The sequence below is a fragment of the Ranitomeya imitator genome, chromosome 2 (assembly GCF_032444005.1).
Source record: "Ranitomeya imitator isolate aRanImi1 chromosome 2, aRanImi1.pri, whole genome shotgun sequence".
NCBI classification, from domain to species: domain Eukaryota; kingdom Metazoa; phylum Chordata; class Amphibia; order Anura; family Dendrobatidae; genus Ranitomeya; species Ranitomeya imitator.
This window is the reverse complement of record NC_091283.1, coordinates 361,155,412-361,179,874: the sequence shown is the minus strand read 5'-3', so window position 1 is coordinate 361,179,874 and position 24,463 is coordinate 361,155,412. Positions and strand designations below refer to the sequence as shown.

General features: G+C 42.9%; 1 protein-coding gene across 1 annotated transcript in view; it reads right to left on the bottom strand.

The window, feature by feature from the left end:
• Positions 1 to 1,422: 1,422 nt before the first annotated feature.
• The window catches only part of LOC138663846 (oocyte zinc finger protein XlCOF22-like), a 36,903-nt gene continuing 13,862 nt past the window's right edge, over positions 1,423 to 24,463 (bottom strand). The window contains exons 5-6 of the mRNA XM_069750198.1: positions 11,268 to 11,358; positions 1,423 to 6,684 (exon numbers count right to left, since the gene is read on the bottom strand). Coding sequence (XP_069606299.1) covers positions 5,171 to 6,684; positions 11,268 to 11,358 — 1,605 coding nt within the window. The 3' untranslated portion in view covers positions 1,423 to 5,170. The remainder of the gene's footprint in view (positions 6,685 to 11,267; positions 11,359 to 24,463) is intronic.

The window sequence follows — 24,463 nt, the reverse complement described above, 5'->3', positions numbered from 1 at the left end:
CTAGACTGGTGGGCTCCAGGCAGTCTATGTAATATGTACATTTGACTAGCCACCTGCTGTGAGGAAGAATGGCTATTCCTCCACTAGTGATGTTGACAAAGCTTAATTACATTAGAGCTTAGGGCTGCAAGTATTGGGGGAAGGAGACATTGTTACAGGTGAACTCCCAGCCAAGAAAATACATAAATTACAGCTAATAGAAACCAGAGAACAGTTACATACATCAAATGGCATATTATTCAAATACAGGACAGGGCAAAAGTACATATCATGACAGACCCCTCCTCAAGGGGGGGTACTGTTGTGAATTCTGTTGTCAAGCTCCCTCCTGTGGTCATGAATGGTACTTCAGCTGGTTCTGTCCATGGGCTTCCTCTGTTGGTTGGGAGTGGGGCTGCGGCTTCTGAGTTTCCTTCCACAGTTGACGAGGTTAATTCGTTAGCTGGCTGCTCTATTTAACTCCACTTAGATCTTTGCTCCATGCCACCTGTCAATGTTCCAGTATTGGTCTAGTTCACTCCTGGATCGTTCTTGTGACCTGTCTTCCCAGCAGAAGCTAAGTTCCTGCTTGTTTTTCTTTTGTTTGCTATTTTTCTGTCCAGCTTGCTATTTTGATTTTTGTCTTGCTTGCTGGAAGCTCTGGGACGCAGAGGGAGCGCCTCCGCACCGTGAGTCGGTGCGGAGGGTCATTTGCGCCCTCTGTGTGGTCTTTTTGTAGTTTTTTGTGCTGACCGCAAAGTTACCTTTCCTATCCTCAGTCTGTTCAGTAAGTCGGGCCTCACTTTGCTAAATCTATTTCATCTCTGTGTTTGTATTTTCATCTTTACTCACAGTCATTATATGTGGGGGGCTGCCTTTTCCTTTGGGGAATTTCTCTGAGGCAAGGTAGGCTTTATTTTTCTATTTTCAGGGCTAGCTAGTTCCTTAGGCTGTGTCGAGTTGCATAGGGAGCGTTAGGAGCAATCCACGGCTATTTCTAGTGTGTGTGATAGGATTAGGGATTGCGGTCAGCAGAGTTCTCACGTCTCAGAGCTCGTCCTATATTATTTGTAAGGTCATTCCGTGTGCTCTTAACCACCAGGTTCATTATTGTCCTAACCACCAGGTCATAACACAGACCCGATAACATTTAGTGTGAGATCAGGGTGTGTGGTCAGCCTCTGACCAGCTAGAGTCATTCGTCTGTGCTCTGGTTGCCCTCCTTTTCTGAAGGAATTTTACCTCCCTCATAGATGTTTTTATCAGTACTGTATATCCAGGTCCAACACAACTTTGATGCACAGAACAGGATTTTATGGAGTAAAGTCATTACAATTATAAAATCATAATCAGCAGGTTTTGCTGGAGACTCCATGTGTTTTTTTATTTGTAGAAGAACTGACACTGGACACACACGATTTAACTTCGGTAGGACATTTATTGTTTCTTGCACATACATTTTTAACATTTAGATGGATTCAGACGAACCCTCCTAGAAAACGTGATAAAGTCATAACTACAGGACTGTATGATACAGTGATTTATTCTAAAAGAAAAGCTAGAGCCAAAAATGAGAGAATCCAGGCCCTGTGGCTGGATACTCCACGCCTGGCCCCCAGCGTGTTAGGACCAGATGGGGTCTTTGTCCCTGGAGCTTCTCTGCTCGGTATAATGAGACTCAGATCTTGTTCATATAAAGAGCGTGGGAGAATAATAGAAACTGCCTAAATATGAGGACCTTGTCTGATCTATATGTCCTTGTATAAAGAACTATGGAGATAACGCTATACTTCTGTATAAAATATGTGATGTTGCTGTAGCCCTAATATTTCCATACAGGGGGTCTCTGAATATATCATCTTGCCCCAGAGTTACAAATTGAGATAATGGAGACAAGGAGAAGGAGACATTATATTTTAATTGGAATAGATCACAGCAGATGTTCCAACAAAGAAGGAATGGATCATATATGCAAATAGTAATTCACAATACATACATGTATATTATCGCAGTACAGAAAAGTGAAAGATGTAGGAAATAGCGACCACAATATTGTGCAGTTTCACCTGTCTTTCACTAGGGGGACTTGTCAGGGAGTCACAAAAACATTGAACTTTAGGAAGGCAAAGTTTGAACAGCTTAGAGATGCCCTTAATCTGGTAGACTGGGACAATATCCTCAGAAATGAGAATACAGATAATAAATGGGAAATGTTTAAGAACATCCTAAATAGGCAGTGTAAGCGGTTTATACCTTGTGGGAATAAAAGGACTAGAAATAGGAAAAACCCAATGTGGCTAAACAAAGAAGTAAGACAGGCAATTAACAGTAAAAAGAAAGCATTTGCACTACTAAAGCAGGATGGCACCATTGAAGCTCTAAAAAACTATAGGGAGAAAAATACTTTATCTAAAAAACTAATTAAAGCTGCCAAAAAGGAAACAGAGAAGCACATTGCTAAGGAGAGTAAAACTAATCCCAAACTGTTCTTCAACTATATCAATAGTAAAAGAATAAAAACTGAAAATGTAGGCCCCTTAAAAAATAGTGAGGAAAGAATGGTTGTAGATGACGAGGAAAAAGCTAACATATTAAACACCTTCTTCTCCACGGTATTCACGGTGGAAAATGAAATGCTAGGTGAAATCCCAAGAAACAATGAAAACCCTATATTAAGGGTCACCAATCTAACCCAAGAAGAGGTGCGAAACCGGCTAAATAAGATTAAAATAGATAAATCTCCGGGTCCGGATGGCATACACCCACGAGTACTAAGAGAACTAAGTAATGTAATAGATAAACCATTATTTCTTATTTTTAGTGACTCTATAGCGACAGGGTCTGTTCCGCAGGACTGGCGCATAGCAAATGTGGTGCCAATATTCAAAAAGGGCTCTAAAAGTGAACCTGGAAATTATAGGCCAGTAAGTCTAACCTCTATTGTTGGTAAAATATTTGAAGGGTTTCTGAGGGATGTTATTCTGGATTATCTCAATGAGAATAACTGTTTAACTCCATATCAGCATGGGTTTATGAGAAATCGCTCCTGTCAAACCAATCTAATCAGTTTTTATGAAGAGGTAAGCTATAGGCTGGACCACGGTGAGTCATTGGACGTGGTATATCTCGATTTTTCCAAAGCGTTTGATACCGTGCCGCACAAGAGGTTGGTACACAAAATGAGAATGCTTGGTCTGGGGGAAAATGTGTGTAAATGGGTTAGTAACTGGCTTAGTGATAGAAAGCAGAGGGTGGTTATAAATGGTATAGTCTCTAACTGGGTCGCTGTGACCAGTGGGGTACCGCAGGGGTCAGTATTGGGACCTGTTCTCTTCAACATATTCATTAATGATCTGGTAGAAGGTTTACACAGTAAAATATCGATATTTGCAGATGATACAAAACTATGTAAAGCAGTTAATACAAGAGAAGATAGTATTCTGCTACAGATGGATCTGGATAAGTTGGAAACTTGGGCTGAAAGGTGGCAGATGAGGTTTAACAATGATAAATGTAAGGTTATACACATGGGAAGAAGGAATCAATGTCACCATTACACACTGAATGGGAAACCACTGGGTAAATCTGACAGGGAGAAGGACTTGGGGATCCTAGTTAATGATAAACTTACCTGGAGCAGCCAGTGCCAGGCAGCAGCTGCCAAGGCAAACAGGATCATGGGGTGCATTAAAAGAGGTCTGGATACACATGATGAGAGCATTATACTGCCTCTGTACAAATCACTAGTTAGACCGCACATGGAGTACTGTGTCCAGTTTTGGGCACCGGTGCTCAGGAAGGATATAATGGAACTAGAGAGAGTACAAAGGAGGGCAACAAAATTAATAAAGGGGATGGGAGAACTACAATACCCAGATAGATTAGCGAAATTAGGATTATTTAGTCTAGAAAAAAGACGACTCAGGGGCGATCTAATAACCATGTATAAGTATATAAGGGGACAATACAAATATCTCGCTGAGGATCTGTTTATACCAAGGAAGGTGACGGGCACAAGAGGGCATTCTTTGCGTCTGGAGGAGAGAAGGTTTTTCCACCAACATGAAGAGGATTCTTTACTGTTAGGGCAGTGAGAATCTGGAATTGCTTGCCTGAGGAGGTGGTGATGGCGAACTCAGTCGAGTGGTTCAAGAGAGGCCTGGATGTCTTCCTGGAGCAGAACAATATTGTATCATACAATTATTAGGTTCTGTAGAAGGACGTAGATCTGGGTATTTATTATAATGGAATATAGGCTGAACTGGATGGACAAATGTCTTTTTTCGGCCTTACTAACTATGTTACTATGTTACTATGTTACTATGTTTGTTGACAGATACTGATTGTGAATTGAAAGAGATTGATGAATGGCAGATTGCGGAAATTGGGAGTTAGGAAGAAGAGGGAGGAAGAAATGCTGGGTATTTTGGGGAGGTTTTATGCTATGTGCACACGTTGCGGATTTAGATGCGGATCCACAGCGTTCTTGGATGCGCAGAATTGCATCAAATCCACAGTGTAGAGCACAAGCAATGTTAGTCAATGGAAAATTGACATTTGTTGTGCACATGCTGTGGAAAAAAACATGCGGAATAGATAAATATTAGATCGATTCATCCATCTAATATCTGTTATCTATTATCAATCTGAGTGTTAACAGTATTCTTCAATGGAGTATGTAAATTAAGAGGTTGGACAAGAAATGGCATCACAATTCTTTTTTTTTGTTAAACAATAGATCTTTAGTTAGCCTACAAAAACGCATACAAATCCGAATGAAAAAATGGATGAAAATCCGCACCAAAACCGCACGGATTTTTACCTGCGTTTTCTGCCAAGAGATGCAGAATCTGCACAGAAAATTCCACAGGCAAAGCTCCAACGTGTGCAGGTGTAGGATTACTCTTATCCAATTACGGTAGTGAATATATAAATATATAACTGAGAAATATTCAATGAACATGCGATATTGCATTTCATTTGCTTATTAGATAACAGATGTTTGTTGGTAACTGCATGTTTTAATTCAAATGTAAGTTCTCACTTGCTTTCTCATTTACCTCTTTGTCATTACTTTAACTCTCAGTTATGTGCTTTCTTGTAAAGTTTGTCAAAAATATGATTTCGCCTTGTGTGACTTTTCTTTTGTGGTTAACAAAATGTGATTTTTCAGTAAAATATGACCCACCTTCTAAATATTACTTTTCTCTATGTGAGATATTTGATGATTAGAAAGACTCCTTTTGTTGGTAAAGCATTTCTCACATTCTGAACATGAATATGGCTTCTCCCCTGTGTGACTTCTCTGATGTCTAATGAGATTTGATTTATCTGTAAAACATTTTCCACATTTTGAACATGAAAAGGGCTTCTCCCCAGTGTGAGTTATCTGATGTGCAACAAGATTTGGCTTAGTTGCAAAACATTTTCCACATTCTGAACATGAAAATCGCTTTTCCCCTGTGTGAGTTCTCTGATGTTTATAAAGATTTGATTTCTCTGAAAAACATCTCCCACATTCTGAACATGAAAATGGCTTTTCCCCTGTGTGAAATCGCTGATGTGCAACAAATTGTGATTTTATTGCAAAACATTTCCCACATTCTGAACATGAAAATGGCATCTCCCCTGTGTGAAATTTCTGATGTATAATAAAATGAGATTTATATGTAAAACATTTCCCACATTCTGAACATGAATATGGTTTCTCCCCCGTGTGACTTCTCTGATGCATAACAAAATGTGATTTATTTGCAAAACATTTCTCACATTCTGAACATGAAAACGGATTCTCCCCTGTGTGACTTTTCTGATGTGTAATAAGATTTGACTTACTTACAAAACATTTCTCACATTCTGAACATGAAAATGGATTCTCCCCTGTGTGACTTTTCTGATGTGTAACAAGATTTGACTTACTTGCAAAACATTTACCACATTCTGAACATGAAAATGGCTTTTCCCCTGTGTGAGTTCTCTGATGCTCAACAAGATTTGACTTACTTGCAAAACATTTACCACATTCTAAACATGAAAACGGCTTCTCCCCGGTGTGAGTTCTCTGATGCGCAACAAGATTTGGCTTAGTTGCAAAACATTTCCCACATTCTGAACATGAACATCGCTTTTCCCCTGTGTGAGTTCTCTGATGTTTATAAAGATTTGATTTCTCTGAAAAACATCTCCCACATTCTGAACATGAAAATGGCTTCTCCCCTGTGTGATATCTCTGATGCGTAACAAGATATGTCTTACTTGCAAACCATTTCCCACATTCTGAACATGAATATGACTTCTTCCCTGTGTGAACTGTTTTTTGGCTAACATGCTCTAATTTCTTGCTAAAATTTTTCCCATACTCTGAAGAAGAAAATCTATTCTCTATGTGAATTTTTGGATGTGTAACAAAAGACATTTTGAGGGAGAAACTTTTTTCATATTCTAAACTCGAAAATTGCTTGTTTGCTGTAAGAACAGTTAGATTTTTAATGCCTCTTTTGTGACTTTTATTTCTCCTAATAGTCTGTGATGAATCAGAAGATGGGACTTGTTTAAAAGGATCAGATAATAGATCTTTGTTGGGAAAGGATGAGGCTATATCTGGAATAGTCGCATATACATTAGTCATATCTTGATTTAGATCAAGGTCATCTAATTTAAAAGTTGAAGATTTCAATTGTTCCTCTGATCTCCCTTTACAGTCATCTGCCAAGAATAAAGATTATTTTTGAATTAATTATGATGAATTTATTTTTTATTACATTTTTAAAATACCCAAAGATATTGTAAGTTATGAAGGAAAATTCCATTATTTACTAAAACAAAAACATTTTAAAAAATCTAACAGTAAACCTTGAAAAGCAACATGGCTTCTATAAATAAATCAATCCAGCAAAATCTGCATTCCCAAAGCCAAATGTGCCCCTTGATCTTGAGCCTTACAATGTGCCAAAAAACTGTTAGCGTCCACATGTTTAGCATTGCAGTAATGGGAAGAACCCACTTAAACATTTACAGTATGCATGCCCTCAGAAGCACTAGTTGGGCACCACTTATTGAATGCAAAAATGGCATATTTGCAATTGTCATTCTCCAACATCCACTGTGTGCTAGTTTGCAGAGAATACCTGTGGAGTCAAAATAGTCACTACCCCTAAAGATGAATTCAGTGAGGGAAAATTAGTCAATTTTATGCAGTCTTCCACTGCTTTTCCTGCCATCTTGACACCTTAGGTGATCTGAAAATTGCTAATCAAAAAAGTCCAAAAAAGGTCATTCTCAAACAATTACAAAACAAGTTTTAGCCACACATTTGTGACCAAAAAAGGAAGAGATCCATCAAAATAAAGAAAAACATAGTCATAAGGTGCTATCAGTGATTAGAACCCTCGTCAGTAGTGACGTCATACCTTCTAATGCCGAGGAATGAACACCCAGAGATAGCGCTTGTAGATGCCCAGTGTAGGGGGTGATCACTTTTCTTGGTGATTACTCCTTGGCCTCAGAAGGTATAACTTCACTACTGACAGGGGTTCTAATCACTGATATGGCTAAAGGTACCGTCACACTGACCAACTTCACAACGATATCGCTAGCGATCCGTGATGTTGCAGCATCCTGGATAGCGATATCGTTGTGTTTGACACGCAGCAGCAATCTGGATCCTGCTGTGACATTGTTAGTCGGAGCAGAAAGTCCAGAACTTTATTTCGTCGCTGGATCTCCCGCAGACATCGCTGAATCGGCATGTGTGACGCCGATTCAGCAATGTCTTCACTGGTAACCAGGATAAACATCGGGTTACTAAGCGCAGGGCCGCGCTTAGTAACCTGATGTTTACCCTGGTTACCAGTGTAAATGTAAAAAAAAAACAACACTACATACTTACATTCTGGTGTCTGTCGCGTCCCTCGGCGTTCTGCTTCCCTGCACCGTCAGCGCCGGCCAGCCGTAAAGCAGATTACAGCGGTGACGTCACCGCTGTGCTTTACGGCCAGCCGGCGCTCACAGTCAGTGCAGGAAAGCACAGCGCCGGGGGACAGACACCGGAATGTAATTATGTAGTGTTTGTTTTTTTTTTTTACATTAGCACTGGTAACCAGGGTAAACATCGGGTTACTAAGCGCGGCCCTGCGCTTAGTAACCCGATGTTTACCCTGGTTACCAGGGAACTTTGCATAGTTGGTCGCTGGAGAGCTGTCTGTGTGACAGCTCTCCAGCGACCACACAGCGACGCTGCAGCAATCGGCATCGTTGTCTAGATCGCTGCAGCGTCGCTAAATGTGACGGTACCTTAAAACGTGTTTGGATCTACAAATGGTGACAAACTTCCTGCAAAATCTGTGCTCTCACAGTCAAATGGCATTCCTTCTGAGCCCTGCCATGTGCCCAAACAGTATAATACTGTCTGATTTAGGAGAAGTTGGAAAATATATTGCGGTGTCTATTTTGTTTTCTATTTCCCCTTTTAAAATTGAAAAAAATTGATTCACCTAAAGAGTTAAACTTCCTGAATTTGGATTTTGTAAGTAACTCCAAAAGTGATGTGGCAGTAAAAAAAAAAAATTGGTTTTATAAATGTCATTGAACATATGATAATGGGTTGTTTAAGCCTTTTAAAGACCTAAAAAAAATGATACTTGAGAAATGCCGTCAACGTAAAGTAGAAATACAATAAATGCTGTATATTAAATATTGTGTGCAGTCTAAATATTTGTTTTAATGGTGTGTAAATTCAACGTTTAAATTTTCTAATTCTTAAAAAAAAAATACCAAATTTAAATTTTTTCCATAAATAAACTCAAAACATATTAACCTAAAATTACCACTAATGTAAAATACAATGTGTGACAGAAAAACCCTCTCAGAATCACTTGTATTAGGTTAAAAAATTTAAAATTATTACTACATAAAGTGACTCATGTCAGATGTGAAATATGGGGGCCTGGTTAGGAACAAAACTGGAAAGGCAGAAAGCGATTAAATGAGAGGATCTTGTGCAATAACTACTGTACACAAAAACTGTGACATATCTAGGTAATTATTGTGTGTGACCTGGTAGCTCTCAGCAATCCAAACTGTTGTAGGGAGCAGTATTTTATGTCAGATGAGTTTCTTTAAGAAATATTAGACATTTAGAGAGAACTTTTCAACATAGTGCACTAAACCGGAGTTACACTCATTTATGAAGGACCATTGGAGCTCATAGAAGTCCTGTCTAGAAAGGTAGAAAAAGTATTAGTGCTCCCCGTTTCAGAAGAGATTGTGCAGTAATTTGCATTCCTTAGGATCAAAAACACCATTAAATTTATGATATGGAGTCATTAGAGCCATTAACCAAGCACATCTTAGAGACATATGCAATAGGTGTAAGTTTTTTTTCACATAGTTTATCGTGAACCTCTGAAGTTAGACAGTTCTTTTCTCCCAGAAACTAAAAAGTAAGATTAATGGGATAATCTTCTGTTATTGTACAGAAATTCGCATTTGGCCAAGATTAAAAATTATTAAACAAGGAAAGAGGAATGGAGTGATCCATGGATTGGATCTATACGCAGTATCTCAAGACACCAAAAAATGAGTCAATTCACAGTATACCTTTATATACCTTTAGAGACTAACTACAACACTCAGAAGCCTGCGCTTCCCCTTTCTCTCTCTATAATCCCCTCTTGTTTTATAGAAACTGAAAAGTAAAATTAATGGGATACTCTTCTGTTATTGTACAGAAATTCGCATTTGGTCAAGATTAAAAATTATTAAATGTAATTTACTCTACTAATAAGGAGGAATTTTTATGTTCTGGTCCCATAGAGTCAACAATGAATGACTCCAGTAAATGTTCAAACTAATGGGGACAGTTTGGGGTGGAGGAGCATGCAGTGGTCTAGCAGGAGAATGGTGACCTTTAATTGTGATATTACCAGACAACACCACTGATAAATTCTAGAGAGTATACTGCTCCATACCAAAAATACGTGACATAATCAGTTTGAATGTAAAACCAATAAATTTTATTCACCAAGATACAAACAGATAAAAGCACAAGCGTTGAGGGTAAGGTGTATGACTATAAAGGACACAAACACAGGAATGCGCACATAAAACAGAGTACAGGTGCAAAAATCACACTGTATAGGGTATGTACCGAGTAACATGCGGCTGGTAAAAGTGCATGAAGTGTATGCACAAATACAGGGTGGAGACTGGGGACAAAGGGTTAAGACAAATAACCCTATAATAGGGATAAACCCTGTCCATACTGACGCCCACCCATATTGCAACCTGCCCAGACAAAGATCTACAGTAAAGCCACAACCCCAGACCGTGCATAATGCTTTCCCATGTGCGCAGGCTCCTATCGCAGCGGCTGGGTTCTTTTGACAGAGGCGGGCCTAGGGGGTCTACAAAGCAACTGATTTCTGGGCAAGCTCCTGGCACGTAGGTAACCCTTCTTGATGACTCTTCTACTATAGCCCCGATCCTGGAACCGACTGGCAAGGTCAAGAGCCTGCCTCTCGAAGATCTCATCCGCAGAGCAGATCCGGAAGTGGTGCGATGCCGGCTGTCTGATCCGCCCAGATGCGCCACAGCACTTCTGCGGCTAATCAGCAACAGCTGCTTTAATGATATATAAACCGGGCATTTACTAGCATCCACACAGCCCCCCGAGGAAGCACTAAAACGCGAAACGCGCGTCGGTGCTACCGTTAGAACACTCCACTTAGGAGCCTGCGCAATATGGGTGGGCGTCAGTATGGACAGAGTTTATCCCTATTATAGGGTTATTTGTCTTACTTAACCCTTTGTCCCCAGTCTCCACCCTGTATTTGTGCATACACTTCATGCACTTTTACCAGCCGCATGTTACTTGGTACATACCCTATACAGTGTGATTTTTGCACCTGTACTCCGTTTTATGTGCGCATTCCTGTGTTTGTGTCCTTTATAGTCATACACCTTACCCTCAACACTTGTGGTTTTATCTGTTTGTATCTTGGTGAATAAAATTTATTGGTTTTACATTCAAACGGATTATGTCACGTATTTTTGGTATGGGGCAGTATGCTCTCTAGAATTTATAGGTCTATACTATAGGGGAGTTTTGCCCCCTTCTTTTCCCCATTGGAGTGCACGTCCTATAGAAGGGATTTTGTTACCCCTGATTACGTCCTCAGTGTCGGTTTGTGTTACAAACACCACTGATAAAGCAGTGCCAACTAGTGATGAAGTAATAATAGTAATGAAAAGATTCTGTGACTTCTTTGCATTTAGTGGTTACTACTCACCTGGGCGGTTATCTATGGGAATTTCCTCTTCACACCGCTCATCACCCCTCACATATGTCTCTGTAGTATTAATATGGGTCAGATCTTCACCCTGAAACAAATATTGTAAAAGTCACAGATGGAGAAGTCACATCTACGATCATCTCTAATCCTGCAATCTCTACTGTTTTCATTACACAAGTATAAAACATATAATACTTAGGACGCTGAGCCACAAAATGTGATGATGAGTCATTACACATGGACAAGTTGTGAGAAAGGGTAGTTAAAAGGTCCAGGGTCAGATACCAAGAGAGCTCATCATAACTTATTGGGGTAAGAGAATGGCTTAGTCAGGTAACAGTCCCAGGTCAGAATTCCAGGAAGGTAGTGAGACAAATGGGCTAGGCAAATATATAAATGGTCAAAGGCAAGGACGAAAGTCAGGCAGGCAAAGAACAGAAACAAAGCCCTGAAAAACACATGCATACCACCGAGCTAAGGTTAGTTACTGTCAACCATCTAAATATCCAGATATTCAACCACAATGGGAGACAACTGAAAGAAACCAAGCATGCCCCTGCCTTGATTGGTGTTTGGACTGTCACTCACAATACTGACAACTCGGGAATACCCTGATCCTATAGGGCGGCTGGGCTGTCACTTACTGCGTACAGGACAGAGTGAATGGTGCAATCATGACAATACCCTTTTTTCTACAACCCCTGGCAGAAATTATGGAATCATCAGCCTTGGAGGATGTTCATTCAGTTGTTTAATTTTGTAGAAAAAAACAGATCACAGACATGGTACAAAATGAAAGTCATTTCAAATTGCAACTTTCTGGCTTTAATAAACACTACAAGAAATCAAGAACAAAAAATGTTGTAGACAGTAATGGTTACTTTTTAAGAACAAGCAGAGGGAAAAAATTATGGAATCACTCAATTCTGAGGAAAAAATTATGGAATCATGAAAAACAAACAAACAAGCACTCCAAAACATCTCTAGTATTTTGTTGCACCACCTCTGGCTTTGATAACAGCTTGCAGTCTCTGAGGTATGGACTTAATGAGTGTCAAACAGTCTCTTCATCAATCTGGCTCCAACTTTCTCTGATTGCTGTTGCCAGATCAGCTTTGCAGGTTGGAGCCTTGTCATGGACCATTTTCTTCAACTTCCACCAAAGATTTTCAATTGGATTGAGATCCAGACTATTTGCAGGCCATGACACTGACCTTATGCGTTCTATTTTCAAGGAATATTTTAACAGTTTTTGCTCTATGGCAGGCAGGATGCATTATCATCTTGAAAAATGATTTCATCATCCCCAAACATCCTTTCAATTGATGGGTTCAAAATATCAACATAAACTTGTGCATTTACTGAAGATGTAATGACAGTCATCTCCCCAGTGCCTTTACCTGACATGCAGCCCCATATCATCAATGACTGTGGAAATTTGCATGTTCTCTTCAGGCAGTCATCTTTATAAATCTCATTGGAATGGCACCAAACAAAAGTTCCAGCATCCTCACCTTGCCCAATGCAGATTTGCGATTCATCACTGAATATGACTTTCATCCAGTCATCCACAGTCCACGACTGCTTTTCCTTGTAACCTTGTTTTTTTCTGTTTAGGTGTTAATGATGGCTTTCGTTTGGCTTTTCTGTATGTGAATCCCATTTCCTTTAAGCGGTTTCTTACAGTTCAGTCACAGACGTTGACTCCAGTTTCCTCCCATTTGTTCCTCATTTGTTTTGTTGTGCATTTCCTGTTTTGGAGACATATTGCCTTAAGTTTCCGATCTTGACGCTTTGATGTCTTCCTTGGTCTACCAGTATGTTTGCTTTTAATAACCTTCCCATGTTATTTGTATTTGGTCCAGATTTTAGACACAGCTGACTGTGAACAACCAACATCTTTTGCAACATTGTGTAATGATTTACCCTCTCTTAAGAGGTTGATAATCCTCTCCTTTGTTTCAACTGTATGTGACGGGGTGTACGGCAGAGCAAGAAGGGACAACAGGCCAAGGGATGATTTCACAGATTTATTATCAAGAACGCTGGAACAACACATGCAGGTAGATCTACAGAGTCCACAATTAGTCCAACAGAACAGGTTCGGGGGCACCTCCCGATAATCCTTGTGCCAGGTAACAAAGCAATAGTCCACAATTAGTCCAATGGAACAGGTTCGGGGGCACCTCCCGATAATCCTTGTGCCAGGTAACAAAGCAATAGTCCACAATTAGTCCAATGGATCCCAAAACAATCTCACGAACGACGAGATATGCCCTCAGCTCAAGTCTCGCCCCGTTCGCTTCCGCAGTCACAGATGGACATGGGGTCTTGCCTCAGCTAAGAATCCCCACTCCTTCTCCTTCAAGGATCAACTCACATCTGATCTCAAAATAAGAATGGATTGTCTGAGCTCCTGGGATCCGCCCATGAAGGGGGTAGGGGTTACACCTTCTATTCAATGGTTGGGTCCACCAGAAGATTCTAGACTGGTGGGCTCCAGGCAGTCTATGTAGTATGTACATTTGACTAGCCACCTGCTGTGAGGAAGAATGGCTATTCTTTCACTAGTGATGTTGACAAAGCTTAATTACATTATAGCTTAGGGCTGCAAGTATTGGGGGAAGGAGACATATTGTTACAGGTGAACTCCCAGCACATACATAAATTACAGCTAATAGAAACCAGAGAACAGTTCCATACATCAAATGGCATATTATTCAAATACAGGACAGGGCAAAAGTACATATCATGACAATCCCTTCCCCTCCCAATTTGCGTACGTACCAGGGACCTCTACAGGTCGCTGGTTAAGTACACACAGGCAGAGCGTAACTTACATGTGGCTTCATGCAGCCACGAATTGGCATCGCAGTTCTCCCACATCATTGCCCAGGAGAACATCTGCAGGCAGACCACCCATCACCCCAACCACACATCGCCTGACCCCAAAACCAAAGTTCAGATCCACAGTGGCTGTGGGAATAGTCCTCCATTGTCCACCAGCCAGTTCAATGACAATCCCAGGTCCTCGATGGATTGCCTCAGGCCGAACCACTCGGGGATCAGCCAGTGTGAGGAAAGCCCCTGAGTCACAAAATCCAATAAGTCTCTGTCCATCCAGCACGACCTCCTGCAAGTGCTTACCTCGATGAGCAGAAGTTGTCATAGCTGCAGGTCGCACACCATAAACTCCTAGTGGTGCAACATGGGTGGGTGAGGCACAAGGCCCTCACGTAGTGGTGACACGTCGTCCTCCATGGCACTTGGCTGTACATAATTAATAATATGACTGGGTACAGGATCAATCCTCATTTGAACAGCTGGGCAGGAGGCTTGCAGATGCCCCGGCTGTCCACATCGATAGCATCTGTGCTGGGTCTCACTCCATCCAAGGCGTCCTCTTGGGCGAGGGGTAAGAGAACCTGGAGGCCGGCCCCCACCTGAAGGTACTGTAGGGTTTTGAGGACGACTCCTCCATGGGCTGGCTGGGCATGAGGCCTGCAGATGCCCCGGATGCCCACAGCCATAACACCTGCGCTCTGCTACTTCCTCTCCTCGTCGTATTCCAGAAAACGCAGTAGAAGCAACTGGAGGCACATTTACACGGGTATCAGCATGAGGTGGTGGCTTAGAGGAACGGGGAACAATGGGGACAGAAGAACAGGGGGCCACCAGTGTTGTGGAGCTGGTAGGCCTCTCTCCATCCTCCAACAGAATCCTCCACTGAGGCTTGATGGTGAGAGCCTCATCAGCTAGAGCTGCAGCTTCCTCCACAGTAGCTGGTCTCCTTTCACGCACTCATTCCCGGATCTCAGCAGGGCACTTGAAGTAAAACTGCTCTTTTAGGATAACCTGGAGGAAGGTCTCCCAGGTTAAGGCCTCATCTGCCTCCAGCCAGCGATGACATATCTGTTTGAGTCTGTGGGCATACATCTTGAAAGACACTTCCTCATCACAGGCTAAAGTACGGAACTGAGTCCTGTAAGTGTCTGGGGTAACAGCATAATGTTCTAGAATAGTCCGTTTAATCTCCGCATACTCACAGTTCCCCTGAGGGTCCATAGCTCTATAGGCTGCGGCAGCTCCACCCTCTAAGAGCCCCACCAGATGTCGGACTCGGTCCCTTTCCGGGACTTCCATTAATCGACACTGATGCTCAAAGTCCTGGAAGAAGCCCTCAATGTCGCCTGCAGCCTCATTAAAGGGCTTGAAGTCTTTGCGGGACACTCTGGGGAGTTCCCTCATGGTGGGTGCTGGAGTTAGAGTCTGTCTGGAGCTTCTAGCTGCTTCCAAAGCGATCTGCCTCTCCACCAATGCCATCTCCCGAGCTCTGTCCTCGGCTCTGTGAATGGCCTCCCTCTCCTGAGCTCTGTGAATGGCCTCCATCTTATAGTCTATGGTGGCCTCTTCTCCCAGCAATGCCAACTCCTCCTCGTACCACACAACCCACTGACTTTTTTGGGTATTTACCTCCGGCTGCCTTCTTTCCTCCATTTGCTGTGAGGATCCTTCCTCAGCGTCATCTTGCAGGCGAACTCCTTCCAAAGCCTCAATAAGCTGCTCCTTGGAGAGTCCTTTAAAACGGACTCCTACTTCCCGGGCCTTTGATTGTAGGCTCCCCAAACTCCAGTTCTTGTACTCTGTGGTGCTGGTTCTCGATGTTGATGGGCCGTTGTCCTCCATTCCTTCTGCTCTGATCCCACCGCTGCCACCAGTCTGTGACGGGGTGTACGGCAGAGCAAGAAGGGACAACAGGCCAAGGGATTATTTCACAGATTTATTATCAAGAACGCTGGAACAACACATGCAGGTAGATCTACAGAGTCCACAATTAGTCCAACGGAACAGGTTCGGGGGCACCTCCCGATAATCCTTGTGCCAGGTAACAAAGCAATAGTCCACAATTAGTCCATTAGTCCAATGGATCCCAAAACAATCTCACGAACGACGACATATGCCCTCAGCTCAAGTCTCGCCCCGTTCGCTTCCGCAGTCACAGATGGACATGGGGTCTTGCCTCAGCTAAGAATCCCCACTCCTTCTCCTTCAAGGATCAACTCACATCTGATCTCAAAATAAGAATGGATTGTCTGAGCTCCTGGGATCCGCCCATGAAGGGGGTAGGGGTTACACCTTCTATTCAATGGTTGGGTCCACCAGAAGATTCTAGACTGGTGGGCTCCAGGCAGTCTATGTAGTATGTACATTTGACTAGCCACCTGCTGTGAGGAAGAATGGCTATTCTTTCACTAGTGATGTTGACAAAGCTTAACCCCTCTGTGACCTTAGACGTACTATCCCGTCGAGGTGCCCTGGGCTTATCTGACCCTGGACGGGATAGTACGTCATAGCCGATCGGCCGCGCTCACGGGGGGAGCGCAGCCGATCGCGGCCGGGTGTCAGCTGCTTATCGCAGCTGACATCCGGCACTATGTGCCAGGAGCGGTCACGGACCGCCCCCGGCACATTAACCCCTGGCACACCGCGATCAAAGATGATCGCGATGTGCCGGCGGTGCAGGGAAGCACCGCGCAGGGAGGGGGCTCCCTGCTGGCTTCCCTGAGCCCCCCGCAGCAACGCGATGTGATCGCGTTGCTGCGAGGGTCTCCTCACCTCCCTCCCTGCTCGAGCCCCGGATCCAAGATGGCCGCGGATCCGGGTCCTGCAGGGAGGGAGGTGGCTTCACAGAGCCTGCTTAGAGCAGGCACTGTGAAGGCTGCAGCGCTGCATGTCAGATCAGTGATCTGACAGAGTGCTGTGCAAACTGTCAGATCACTGATCTGTGATGTCCCCCCCTGGGACAAAGTAAAAAAGTAAAAAAAAATTTTTCCAAATGTGTAAAAAAAAATAAAAAAAAATATTCCAAAATAATGAAAAAAAAAAAAAAATATTATTCCCATAAATACATTTCTTCATCTAAATAAAAAAAAAAAACAATAAAAGTACACATATTTAGTATCGCCGCGTCCGTAACGACCCGACCTATAAAACTGTCCCACTAGTTAACCCCTTCAGTAAACACCGTAAGAAAAAAAAAAAAAAAACGAGGCAAAAAACAACGCTTTATTATCATACCGCCGAACAAAAAGTGGAATAACACGCGATCAAAAGGACAGATATAAATAACGATGGTACCGCTGAAAGCGTCATATTGTCCCGCAAAAAAAGAGCCGCCATACAGCATCATCAGCAAAAAAATAAAAAAGTTATAGTCCTGAGAATAAAGCGATGCAAAAATAATTATTTTTTCTGTAAAATAGTTTTTATCGTATAAAAGCACCAAACCATAAAAAAATGATATGAGGTATCGCTGTAATCGTACTGACCCGAAGAATAAAACTGATTTATCAATTTTACCAAACGCGGAACGGTATAAACGCCTCCCCCAATAGAAATTCATGAATAGCTGGCTTTTGGTCATTCTTCCTCACAAAAATCGGAATAAAAAGCGATAAAAAAATGTCACGTGCCCAAAAATGTTTTCAATAAAAACGTCAACTCGTCCCGCAAAAAACAAGACCTCACATGACTCTGTGGACCAAAATATGGAAAAATTATAGCTCTCAAAATGTGGTATTGCAAAAAATATTTTTTGCAATAAAAAGGGTCTTTCAGTGTGTGACGGCTGCCAATCATAAAAATCCGCTAAAAAACTCGCTATAAAAGTAAATCAAACCCCCCTTCATCACCCCCTTAGTTAGGGAAAAATAAAAAAAAATGTATTTATTTCCATTTTCCCATTAGGGCTAGGGTTAGGGCTAGGATTAAGGTTAGGGTTAGGGCTAGGGTTAGGGCTAGGGTTAGGGCTAGGGTTAGGGCTAGGGTTAGGGCTAGGGTTAGGGCTAGGGTTAAGGTTAGGGTTAGGGCTAGGGTTAGGGCTAGGGTTAGGGCTAGGGTTAGGGTTAGGGCTAGGGTTAGGGCTAGGGTTAGGGTTAGGGCTAGGGTTAGGGTTAGGGCTAGGGTTAGGGCTAGGGTTAGGGTTGGGGCTACAGTTAGGGTTGGGGCTAAAGTTAGGGTTAGGGTTTAGATTACATTTACAGTTGGGAATAGGGTTGGGATTAGGGTTAGGGGTGTGTCAGGGTTAGAGGTGTGGTTAGGGTTACCGTTGGAATTAGGGTTAGGGGTGTGTTTAGATTAGGGTTTCAGTTATAATTGGGGGGTTTCCACTGTTTCGGCACATCAGGGGCTCTCCAAACACGACATGGCGTCCGATCTCAATTCCAGCCAATTCTGCGTTGAAAAAGTAAAACAGTGCTCCTTCCCTTCCGAGCTCTCCTGTGTGCCCAAACAGGGGTTTACCCCAACATATGGGGTATCAGCGTACTCAGGACAAATTGGACAACAACTTTTGTGGACCAATTTCTCCTGTTACCCTTGGGAAAATACAAAACTGGGGGCTAAAAAATAATTTTTGTGGGAAAACAAAAAGATTTTTTATTTTCACGGCTCTGCGTTATAAACTGTAGTGAAACACTTGGGGGTTCAAAGTTCTCACAACACATCTAGATAAGTTCATTGAGGGGTCTAGTTTCCAATATGGGGTCACTTGTGGGGGGTTTCTACTGTTTAGGTACATTAGGGGCTCTGCAAACGCAATGTGACGCCTGCAGACCAATCCATCTAAGTCTGCATTCCAAATGATGCTCCTTCCCTTCCGAGCCCTCCCATGCGCCCAAACGGTGGTTCCCCCCCACATATCGGGTATCAGCGTACTCAGGACAAATTGGACAACAACATTTAGGGTCCAATTTCTCCTGCTAACCTTGGAAAAATACAAAACTGGGGGCTAAAATATAATTTTTGTGGAAAAAAAAATATTTTTTATTTGCATGGCTCTGCGTTATAAACTGTAGTGAAATACTTGGGGGTTCAAAGCTCTCACAACACATCAAGATGAGTTCCTTAGGGGGTCTACTTTCCAAAATGGTGTCACTTGTGGGGGGTTTCTACTGTTTAGGTACATTAGGGGCTCTGCAAACGCAATGTGACGCCTGCAGACCATTCCATCTAAGTCTGCATTCCAAATGGCGCTCCTTCCCTTCCGAACCCTCCCATGCGCCCAAACGGTGAATCCCCCCCACATATGGGGTATCAGCGTACTCAGGACAAATTGGACAACAACTTTTGGGGTCCAATTTCTCCTGTTACCCTAGGGAAAATACAAAACTGGGGGCTAAAAAATAATTTTTGTGGGAAAAAAATTTTGTTTTATTTTTATGGCTCTGCATTATAAACTTCTGTGAAGCCCTTGGTGGGTCAAAGTGCTCACCACACATCCAGATAAGTTCCTTAGGGGGTCTACTTTCCAAAATGGTGTCACTTGTGGGGGGTTTCAATGTTTAGGCACATCAGTGGCTCTCCAAACGCAACATGGCGTCCCATCTCAATTCCTGTCAATTTTGCATTGAAAAGTCAAACGGCGCTCCTTCCCTTCCGAGCTCTCCCATGCGCCCAAACAGTGGTTTACTGCCACATATGGGGTATCAGCGTACTCGGGACAAATTGGACAACAACTTTTGAGGTCCAATTTCTTCTCTTACCCTTGGAAAAATAAAAAATTGGGGGCAAAAATATAATTTTTGTGAAAAAATATGATTTTTTATTTTTACGGTTCTGCATTATAAACTTCTGTGAAGCACTTGGTGGGTCAAAGTGCTCACCACACCTCTAGATAAGTTCCTTAGGGGGTCTACTTTCCAAAATGGTGTCACTTGTGGGGGGTTTCAATGTTTAGGCACATCAGTGGCTCTCCAAACGCAACATGGCGTCCCATCTCAATTTCTGTCAACTTTGCATTGAAAAGTCAAACTGCGCTCCTTCCCTTCCGAGCTCTCCCATGCGCCCAAACAGTGGTTTACTGCCACATATGGGGTATCAGCGTACTCAGGACAAATTGGACAAGAACTTTTGAGGTCCAATTTCTTCTCTTACCCTTGGAAAAATAAAAAATTGGGGGCAAAAATATAATTTTTGTGAAAAAATATGATTTTTTATTTTTACGGTTCTGCATTATAAACTTCTGTGAAGCACTTGGTGGGTCAAAGTGCTCACCACACATCCAGATAAGTTCCTTAGGGGGTCTACTTTCCAAAATGGTGTCACTTGTGGGGGGTTTCAATGTTTAGGCACATCAGTGGCTCTCCAAACGCAACATGGCGTCCCATCTCAATTCCTGTCAATTTTGCATTGAAAAGTCAAATAGCGCTCCTTCCCTTCCGAGCTCTCCCATGCGCCCAAACAGTGGTTTACTGCCACATATGGGGTATCAGCGTACTCAGGACAAATTGGACAACAACTTTTTGGGTCCAATTTCTCCTGTTACCCTTGGTAAAATAAAACAAATTGGAGCTGAAGTAAATTTTTTGTGTAAAAAAGTTAAATGTTCATTTTTATTTAAACATTCCAAAAATTCCTATTAAACACCTGAAGGGTTAATAAACTTCTTGAATGTGGTTTTGAGCACCTTGAGGGGTGCAGTTTTTAGAATGGTGTCACACTTGGGCATTTTCTATCATATAGACCCCTCAAAATGACTTCAAATGAGACGTGGTCCCTAAAAAAAAATGGTGTTGTAAAAATGAGAAATTGCTGGTCAACTTTTAACCCTTATAACTCCCTAACAAAAAAAAAAATTGGTTCCAAAATTATGCTGATGTAAAGGAGACATGTGGGAAATGTTACTTATTAAGTATTTTGTGTGACATATCTCTGTGATTTAATTGCATAAAAATTCAAAGTTTGAAAATTGCGAAATTTTCAAAATTTTCGCCAAATTTCCGTTTTTTTCACAAATAAACGCAGGTACTATCAAAGAAATTTTACCACTATCATGAAGTACAATATGTCACGAGAAAACAATGTCAGAATCACCAGGATCCGTTGAAGCGTTTCGGAGTTATAACCTCATAAAGGGACAGTGGTCAGAATTGTAAAAATTGGCCTGGTCATTAACGTGCAAACCACCCTTGGGGGTAAAGGGGTTAAAGAAGTTATCCACTACTATAAAGTTTTTTTTTTTTTTTCATAAATCTTGCTATTATGTGCCACTGAAAACATCTACTGTGTTTATTTTAGCAATATTAGCTGTTATCATGCTGTAGCAGCACATCTTCAGTGCTGGATTCAGCTCTCATGGGGTTAATCGACAACTTCCTTATTGTGACCTAATACTACAAGTTCCATGATGCTTTGCATTGCCACTAAGCCCGAACCTAGCACACCCACTCCAAAAACACACCCAAACCCCTCCCTCCTCTCTCTTCAAAAAGATTTGTGGTGTCATTTCTGTCCAACTCCTCTTTTACATTTGTCCAACCCACACTCCATTACACATAGAAAGGTAGATAGATAGATAGATAGATAGATAGATAGATAGATAGATAGATAGATAGGTAGATAGATAGATGTGGGATAGATAGATAGATATTAGATAGATATTAGATAGAGAGAGATAGATATGGGATAGATAGATAGATAGATAGATAGATAGATAGATAGATAGATAGATAGATAGATAGATAGATAGATAGATAGATAGATAGATAGATAGATAGATAGATGTGGGATAGATAGATATGGGATAGATAGATAATAGACAGACAGATAAAAGATAGATAGATATGGGATAGATAGATAGACACAGACAGACAGATAGATAGAATTAGATAGATATGGGATAAATACATACAGATATATCTATATACCTATTTCCATAGATATGTCCATATCCATGTTTCTAAACCCCTTCACCCCTGGAGCTTTTTTCGTTTATCGCTCCCCTTCTTTCCAGAGCCATAATGTTTCTGTCAATATGGCCATGTGAGGGCTTATCTTTTGCGGGACAAGTTCTACTTTTGAACGACACCATTGGTTTTACCATATCGTGTAGTAGAAAATGTGAAAAAAATTCAAAGTATGATGAAATTGCAAAAAAACTGCAATCCCACACTTGTTTTCTGCTTGGCTTTTTGCTAGGTTCACTAAATGCTAAGGCTGTGTGCACACGTTGCAGATCCGCAGCGTTTTTTGCCGCACGGAATTGCATCAAATCCTCAGTGTAGCGCACAACCAATGTAAGTCTATGGGAGCCGCAGACTTGATGTGCACATGCTGCGGAAAAGGCCGCGCCGAAACGCAGCTTTTTTTTTTCTCCGCAGCATGTCACTTCTTTTGTGCCGAACTGCAGCGTTTCTGCACGCTTATGCCGGGATCACACACAGCGAGATACGGCCGTGTCTCGCAGGTTAAAACCAAGCTCTGGCACCGGCACTCCGGAGCGGAGCGTGCGGCCGCATAGCAATACATAGAGTTGCACGCTCCGCTCCGGAGTGCTGGTGCCAGAGCTTGTATTTAACCTGCGAGACTCGGCCGTATCTCGCTGTAGTGTGACTCCGGCCTTAGACTTTCATTGAGATGTAAAAAATATCTGCAGTTTTGCTGCGGATGTGGGTCTGAGAAACGCTGCAGTTCAGGAGGAGGGAAGTGTGTGGGCGGTGACCAGGGCCGGACTGGCCATCGGGCACTTCTGGCAAATGCCAGAAGGGCCGGTGCCAGTAGTGGGCCGCTGCACTCTTTCCCCCCTACTCCCGCCAGTGCCGCCGCCGCATTCAACTATACCGGCGTCTATGACGCCGGTATAGTTCAATGCAATGATGGAGGAGAGCTCCCTCCCTCTCCCATCATTCCCCGCTCTGCCTCTGATACTGCAAGTGCGCGATGACGTCATATCATCACAGACCTGCTGTGTCCCGGGCAGACTTCAGACGCCGAGACAGGAGCAGCGCAGGCAAGAGGAAAGGTGAGGAGAGTGTGGAGCCATTATCGGGGGGATGAGATGTGGGTTGTGCTGTATATACCACTGTGTGGGCTGTGCTGTGCATGTACCAATGTGTGGGCTGTGCTGTGTATACACCACTGTGTGGGCTGTGCTGTGTATATACCACTGTGTGGGCTGTGCTGTGTATATACCACTGTGTGGGCTGTGCTGTGTATATATCACTGTGTGGGCTGTGCTGTGTATATACCACTGTGTGGGCTGTGTTGTGTATACTACTACGCGGGCTGTGCTGTATATACTACTACGCGGGCTGTGCTGTATATACTACTACGCGGGCTGTGCTGTATATACTACGACCCGGACTGTGCTGTATACTACTACACGTGCTGTGCTGTATACTACTACACGTGCTGTGCTGTATACTACTATGCGGGCTGTGCTGCATATACTACGACCCGCGCTGTGCTGTATACTACTACATGGGCTGTGCTGTATACTACTATGCGGGCTGTGCTATATACTATGCAAGTTGTGCTATATTATATGCGGGTTTTGATATATACTATGGGAGGTATATTATATTCTATGGGGGAGGCCGTGTTATATACTACTAGCTATTGAACCCGTTCTACGCCCAGGTGGCGAGCATTTATATTGGTATATGGTCTCCATCCTGTCATGTGCTGCTCCATCCTGCGCCCCCATCCTGTCATGTGCTGCTCCCATCCTGCACCCCTGTTCTGTCATGTGCTGCTGCCATCCTGCAGCCCCATTCTGACATGCGCTGCTCCCATCCTGCGCCCCCGTTCTGTCATGTGCTCCCATCCTGCGCCACCGTTCTGTAATTTGCTGCTCCCATGCATATGGCCGGTACACTGCTCCATTATGGTTCATGGCCCCCATAACATGCTCCATAGTATATGCCCCGTACTCTGCTCCATAAATGTTGATGGCCCCCATAAGATGCTCCATAGTATTATATGCCCCGCATGCTGCTGCGATATATATATAAAAAAAAAATAACATACTCACCTATCGTCGCTGGGCGCCGAGTGCTGGGGGGCCTTAGCAGGCGGGGACACCGGCGCGCTGTGGGGGTCAGGTGCCGGTATTGCCGCTAGCTCAGGCCCCCGACACTTGCTATATTCACCTGTCCCCTGTTCCAGCGCTGCACGCCACTTCTTCCGGGTCCTCTGGCTGTGACTGTTCAGTCAGAGGGCGGCGCGCATTAAGCGCGTCATCGCGCCCTCTGAACTGTGAAAATCACAGGCAGAGGACCCGGGAGACGGAGCCGCACGCAGCGCTGGAACGGGGGACAGGTGAATATAGCTTATACTTACCCTCCTGGCGCGTCCCTGCCTCTCTGTTGGAGATCGCGGTGTGCGTTCAGTGTTTACGCATACCTCGATCTCCT